This window comes from Eschscholzia californica, unplaced genomic scaffold, assembly GCF_041429995.1.
Source record: "Eschscholzia californica isolate CP2 unplaced genomic scaffold, dmEscCali1.0.p SCAF_6, whole genome shotgun sequence".
In the NCBI taxonomy this organism is placed as follows: Eukaryota; Viridiplantae; Streptophyta; class Magnoliopsida; order Ranunculales; family Papaveraceae; genus Eschscholzia; species Eschscholzia californica.
The window spans coordinates 13520033-13527596 of record NW_028238483.1 but is presented as its reverse complement, the minus strand read 5'-3'; the positions used below and the strand labels follow the sequence as shown (position 1 = coordinate 13527596).

At 36.5% G+C, this 7564-nt stretch overlaps 1 protein-coding gene across 2 annotated transcripts; it reads right to left on the bottom strand.

Moving 5' to 3' along the window:
- Positions 1-2138: 2138 nt before the first annotated feature.
- Positions 2139-5211, bottom strand: LOC147531835 (uncharacterized). Of its 2 annotated transcripts, none has more exons than XM_086649251.1 (3): positions 4930-5211; positions 3965-4225; positions 2139-2676 (listed from the first exon to the last, which is right to left on the bottom strand). In XM_086649251.1, exons 2-3 carry the CDS (start codon positions 4166-4168, stop codon positions 2449-2451), a joined length of 432 nt encoding a protein of 143 aa, XP_086505377.1. In that variant the 5' UTR covers positions 4169-4225; positions 4930-5211; the 3' UTR covers positions 2139-2448. The 2 variants fall into 2 exon arrangements, with proteins under 2 accessions (XP_086505377.1, XP_086505376.1); XM_086649250.1 differs by having other exon boundaries at positions 4851-5143.
- Positions 5212-7564: the final 2353 nt, after the last annotated feature.

Sequence of the window (7564 nt, the reverse complement as noted above, 5' to 3'; positions counted from 1 at the left end):
AACCTTTGGGGAATTCAACTAATTAAGGAAATCTTATTTATTGTTGACAAATAAAAATACTTTCCTAAACTACCCTCATTTGATTTAGAGTATTTCATTAAATATAACATTGGTAGAAGTGTAGAACCAATTAGAAACTAATGGGTAGTTTTGGAATCTATACTGTGATCATACTAATATTTAAATGAATGTTATATATAAAAGGAAAGTGAACAAAATTTTGTGGACATCCATAAAAGGAATAACATCCAAACAAAATGAGGTAGAGAAAGTAACTATTTCCCTCATGGGATAAGTTTTCGAAGCGGTTATAGGTCGCTTCGGGAGAACAACGTATGAAGATGTAGGGGTTGCACTAGCAAAAATATGACAAACAAGGTCCATCTTTGAATATCATGAAGAGTTTGAGCGACTTTCGAACATGGTTAATTGATGATCCAGAAAATGGTCCTCAGTTGACTGCGATCGATAAGTCAAGAAATACCAGAAGCCCAACAGGCCAACCCGTATCAAGTTAACAGGGATGATGAATCCAAAAGATGTCTACCACTCAAGCCCAGAATTATGGGGTTAACATAATCCAGAAAATGGTCATCAGTTGACTGCGGTCGATAAGTCAAGAAATATTAGAAGCCCAACGGGCCAACCCGTATCAAGTTAACATGGATGATGAATCCAAAAGATGTCTACCACTCAAGCCCAGAATTATGGGGTTAACATGATCGTCCTAGGCACCTAAGCCATGTCTTATCTTAAATACAACCAAGTCTGCCTTGAAATTTAAGAAAAGCCTAAGGAGTCTGCATAAGTGTTGTCGATACCTCAATCCCAAAAAATGGGGATAAAAGCGTGCATGATGTTTTACCAACTTAATCCCGAATCCTGTCAAAAATCCCAGTTGATGAAGATCTTAAATATATAAACTTGAGCTACGAGAGTCCCACAAGGAGGAAACTTCTGCTAAAGAATCTACAGAATTAGAAACATAACCTATCAAGTATCCATGAAGAAAGTAGCTTCTATTTATCAAATATACGAGATAACCCTAATATCTCCAGACTATGAAATAGTAGTTTGAATCCAACAAGATGGATCTCGGTCGCCTCATCAAACACTGTCTATCAAAAGTCGGTCAAAACAATCGATAAGAGGTAATCAAATCATCTCGCAGAAGACACGAACCAAATCGACGAGTAAGTCACAACTCCATAAACTCGGGTTCACTCGATACTTAATATGTTAACTTCAAGGGCAATCTGATTGTTTTGAACGTCAAAGAGATTTCTAAGTTCCTTGCATATTTCGCCCCTAAGATCGTGAGGAGCAAAGAAGGATTCAATGAAGCAGTTTCAACACCTTGACTAATTCCAGAAACAAATTTTGACATCTGCATTAATATTTTACCAGATAGTTTTTAATGAGTTGTTTCCTGAATGGATCGAAAGATGAGGCTGCACTGAAAATTAAACCCTTTAGTCTAGCAAATTTACATGATGCAATGTTTATAGCTAGATTACAAAAGGAAAAAAGTTTCATAGAGACGCCAAAGTTATAGAAGTATTACAAGAAAAACCCCCTTATCAACGCAAAACCACTAAATTCAAGACCACCATTTGTACCAAACCGGACTAATAATGAAGCCTGGTAATTCGTCGGCTCACATCAACCGAAGCTAAAGAAAGAAGTAAATGACAGTTATGTTACAACTGCGATGAGAAGTGGCATTGTCGCCATCGATGTATGACAGAAACTTTATTCTAGCAAATTTACACAAAATGCAATGAGAAGTTGCATTTTTCATTTCTGTAAATGAAAAATGCAATGAGCAAATCTGTTTTCTGCATTGGACCTTGATATGGCCTAATGAACAATCAGTAAATTAAAAACACCCAAATGTGATACTCATTCATTACTTTAGTAATACTATAAGCACTCCCCCTATAGGCACTCACATGTCCTATATGGACAGCAACATCTGTTATAACAAAATCATTGACTACGGATAAATATGGGGCCAAACTGCAACTATGGATAAATATGGGGGACCATATTGAAGCCAACCCTCAACATAGATTCAAATCACCAAAAACAAAGCTACCATCTAAATCAGCAATGTAAAAACATTAGAAGTAGGACAATTTGGTAGAAGAATTGAACATTCACTTGTTACAAGTGAAAGGAATTTATTATTTAACATGTCCGAGAACTATTATCTTTCCGCGATAAAGGTAATTACAACTATTCGTCGTGGAGATGAAATAGAGCAAAGTTTAACATAAACCTTTTTGACCAAACAAAACTTTCCATAATATAGAAGAGAAAAAGTTTCACTACCTTTAACCCACCCAAATCAGAGCACTTAAGCACTAACAACAACTGTTTTGATTCATCACATCTAGTAATAAGAAACATTTTTACTTCTCTCACCTGATGTTCAGATGATAGACACTACTTACCTGTTACCTTCTTATTTTCCTTCTCATCAGCTTCAGTGCTGCTTGGTTTTGGTTCAGCTTCAGTGCTGCTTGGTTTTGGTATAGGTTGAATCCTCACATATGGATTTCTTGTTAATGTTTCTCCTTTTAAAGCAGCTACATATCGATCATTTGTATTTTCCTTTCGCTGCAACTCTCCTAGATATTCCGCCAGTCTCTCTCGATTAACTTGACCCATCATCTAATTCACAAATTGGCAGAGGAAGGTTAGTAATAAGGTATATTATACACATCTTGAGGAAAGCAAGAAATAGTCACCATTTCATATCTAAAGTTCTTCAAGAAGAAAAAGAATACAGAAACTGTATTCGACTGTTATTTCGCAATAACAACCAACATAGCGCCAGCTATGTTTTTTATTATCTGAAATCTAAACTTAACTTGCTCGATTTTGACTTATCCCAACCCGACCTACCTGAGTCTGCCTTGTTAGAGCAGGAACAAAATAATCATTTGAATTTATTTCAGACAAGAGTCTCATAATTCAGTTAGACGGGCTAACTATCAGCCTAGCATTTAGACGAAGTCAGAAATCTCAAAATAGAAAAAATGTTCTGAAGACAGCCAATCGGATCTCGAGTAGGATTTCATGTCTGAATTCAACTGAACAATAACCAAGGACCAGTCCAGAGGTAATACCAGAGTCCAGAGCCAGCCTGAGGCGGCTGCTTTGGGCCACCATTATTAGGGACCCATAATTCGGGTCTGACACCAATTTGCGTTAAGCATTTTACATTTTTTCTACAATAACCTTGAAGATCTTCGTTCTTTTTTTGCTTATTGAGGCCAAGAGATCTTCAAATACTCTATGTCTAACAAAAAACCAAAAATGTACATTTTGGAGTTATCATCTCGAACAAATATGTTTCTTTTTCCTCTGGGGCGTCTTCTATTCATGAATTGATACTACTTGAGGACCCAAAGGACTTCATAAACTCAGATGATCGTAACTTGTGGACCCAAAACTTACACACATCATCTAAGTTATGCAACATAAGAAATGCCAACATTTATGTTTCTTCTTTGTTAAACATTTAAGTCTTTATATTATTGTAGCGAAGTGAAAAATACTTTGTTATCTAATCTTTTCACAGAAATTTGGTACCCTTTTTTCTACAAGAATTATTGTACACCTTTTGCACATGGAGGCATAAGCCTCAAGACATCGCTTCGATTTTTCATGGCAAACTACCTTGAGGCAGTAAAACTTCTTTTTTTAACATTGCTTGTATGTTTTAGTTGTTCACCGAGGATGTCCTACCTAAGCACATTTGAAATTGTATACTATTTCTGAAATTTTATTGGTTCAGAGTTTGTAGGCCAAATAGAAATACAAAAACTGTTTTCAGAAAATGGAAAACTTATGTTTGGTAAAAAGTGCAGATCGCATTGATGAATGAGAAAGGGCATGAAAAATGAGAGAAACGGAAACAGTAAAAAAGTGGGGGATTCTTTGGTAGAAGAATTACCAAGGAATCAGGGCGAGCATTTTTCCGGAGCTCTGCTTCAAGCTTTTCGTTGCTGGAGCTGGTAACTTGCATAACACAGTATCCAATCACGCCTGGTATAACACCACAGACAGTTGCAAAAGTTAAGAAGAAGGGCTTTGAATCTCGAGTCTTGCGAACAAGCCATCTCCATGTTCCACTCTTTTCCCACAGTAGCTGTGACATTTCTTTCTCCCTTCTTCTTATCTCTCTCTCTTCCTCTCTGAAGCAGAAACCAAGATACTGTAGACACCAAAGGATTAGTTTCATAGACTAAAATCTGGCTAATAAGTCATGAATTGCATGACTTTGAGTCGGTATCAAAGCTGCCAATCACTTAAAGTAACAACAAATAATAAACGAAACCATCAGGTAGAAACGAGAAAGTAACATGCATTTCGACTATTACTATGAATTATAAGTGTCATGTTCTTTTTCTGCGGATTTTCGCTTGTGATTTACAGCAATTGGCAACTCATTAAACGCTATCAAGCAACGTTATTCGCCAATCCCTTTGAATTTACTTTCTCATGATCTAAGAACTTGATAACAGTCAAACTAGTGTCTAAATGGAGATTGATTTGAGTTAGAAACATCAAAATGTTTCCCTAGCTTTTACAATATCTAATGACTATATTCATCAAAATGAATCAGTTGGGTATGCAAGAAGAAGAAAGGAATAGACAATAGAGATTATAACATGTTTCAATGAATCAAAATCTATTGCATAGAGGAAAATTGATTAAAATACAAAACCTAACTAAATCTTCAATAAGAATTTGCTTTGGTAATTACCAATCTAAAACATCAAAGTTCCTCAACAAATTTCTAGGGTTTTCTGATAAGATGAGGGGATTTAGTTTCTTACTTATAAATGCTCTTCCGGGAATCCGAGATTAGGCGCGAGAAAAAGAATTCTTACGGTAGGATTGTAAGAGGAGAAATACCTAATGAGATGTCAAATCATCTTCATCTTCATCTTCATCTTCACTCAAAATGGTGACGAGAAAAACGGAAGGGATTAAAATTGCGGCTAACGGCCCTCGGATAAATTGCTATCCGCACCGGGGAGTATCTCCTTTGACCCCAAACAAACTTAGTAAGAACACAGATCCACCAATCCGAAGGCCTCAATCCAGAACGAAGTAGCAACCCATCCCTAGCGTCCTGAGTGGCTGAGTCCAAACACTTATTGGTCACCCTACCCGACCGAGTGACACCCCGCCCCACAAGTAAAGGTTATTTAGGTTAAATTTCTATTTGGACCAAGTAGTCCTTTCAGCTCCTATTTTTCTAAATGCCGACCCATCCCAACGATGAAAGGTGAGGGATTTATGTTCGTGGACAGCCCCGCCCCACAAATAAGGACTATTTTGATCAAATTTCTATTTGGGCACAGTAGTTTTTTTAGCTCCTATTTTTCTAAATGGAACTTTAACTCATTTACAAACTCGTGTTAAATATCTTTTTTTTTCAAGTGATATAAGAGGAAAATCTCACATCACTTGGGAGAATGTTTGGAGCCTAGCCATAGGTGAATGCTCAAACATAATAAGTGGTGAGGTCTTTTGGGTGGGCTCGTGGAGCCTTCGCCAAGAACAAAATTCTGTATTTGTGGGTTTGGACTTAGAGTCTCAAAAACGTGGACCGTTAACTGCTAAGTCTTGAAGCGTCACAATTTGTTACAGTGTAACGAGAAAACAACAATATTTTGACACATGTGACATTTTTTAGCCTATTATCTAAATCCCATAATTTCCTTTCATAAATAATAGGAGGGAGATTTTATAGGGGCCCCTCATTTTTGTTAAAAGGCCACCCCCTCAATGATAATTGACCAGTAAAATGGTTCATGGGCAGGCCTTTTAACAAAATTGGGGAGGCCTTATAAAACTTCGCATAATAGGATTCTCATTACACTTACCACCACCTCCTTCCTCTCACCCTAAATCAACCTCTGTCTCTCTTTATTTTGCGAATCAAAGATGGCTTATATCTTTCTCTCTGTGACTTGAATTATTGTCAGTTTCACCAACAAAATCCATATGTGAAATCTCTCTAACATGAATCTTTGAACTATCTCTTCCATCTCTAGTCTATCTCAAGTCTCTAGATTGATGGAACGACAAATTCGACATCAATTAACCTATATCATTGAACTACAACTACAACAGATATATTAAACCAATAGATTAAACTCTACACTTAAAGTGCTACGTAGGTATTTGTAGAGTTTCTCTTTAAAAATCATCTCTGATGCAAAACACAACATGAACCTCTAAAATGATGTGGCACGATTTATTTTAAAGATCCTCAATAGGGCAATCTAAATTAATTTATGATCACAATATAAGTTTTAAAGTTGATGATATATAAAATGGTCAACCGTTGACTGACGTCAAGAAGTCAAGAAAAACCCTAGAAGCCCAACAGGTCAACTCGTCTCAAGGCAACAGGTCCGCTGGGTCCGAAAAGATCTGCCACCTAAGTCCAGAATTGGGAGGTCGACAATATCAGCTAAGGAGCTTCAGCCTTGTTCCGCCTAAACACAAACAGGTCTGCCCTAGGATTCTCAAGAAACCTAGGGGGTCCGCGTAAGCAATGCCGACATCTTACACCCCAAACTGGGAAGGCGGAAGCGTGCCACACGCTTACAGACTTGATCCCGAATCTTCCTAAACATCTCAATTGACTAAAGATCCTAAGTGTTTAATTAACTTGGGGTTCAAGAGTCTTAAAGACGAAGATACATGTGTTTACAGTTGGAATTCCTAATGCTCTTAAATATAAGTTTTTTCTTTTCAACAAAACAACACTAGAAGTTTTTTTTACCAAGTAGTTCTGTTTTCGATATAGAGTACAACTAGATTGGAAGGGAAATTTGTAAAATTTGGGCCTTATGAATTACTAATGGGTCTTACATTTACAAGCCCAAAAGTAAGTTGCATTCAATGAGCCCACCAAGTTTTGGGCTCAAGAATCTCTATTTATCTAGTTTATATAAGCCACATATATGAATTCAAGATCTTGTTATGTTGTCTTGATGTCTTGACACTTAATAAACATGTTGTGTTGTCTTGTTGTCTTTAAGCTAATGAGCGTGTTTCCTTGACACGTAATGAACACTTGTTGTCTTGATACCTAATGAATACATGTTGTGTTGACTCCGGATATGAACACAACTACAAGTTCTAGTAGGCCAGACAAATGACAATGACGAGAATGTCTTTTGTACTTGTATAAAAGAGAGATAAATATAGATGGAAGATATGATCTTGCTCAGAATTCCCATCTCTAAAAGACTTGAAGAAGAGGAGAGAAAGAAGTATACCTATTCATCTTTGATCAAAAAAGAACTTTATTATCTATATCTAAATTCTAAACTCAACATGGAGAAGTTTTTATTTAATGTTAAATTATTTGTTGTTTAGATGTGATAACATGATATCTCTACATCCTTCTTGTTATTACAAAATTTTTGGTTTTACATTTTGTCCCATGAACTCCATATATCTATTATATAAAACACAATGGTGTTTTTTGAGGTGGACTATTGATTTATCTCTGAGATATTCGTGTCCC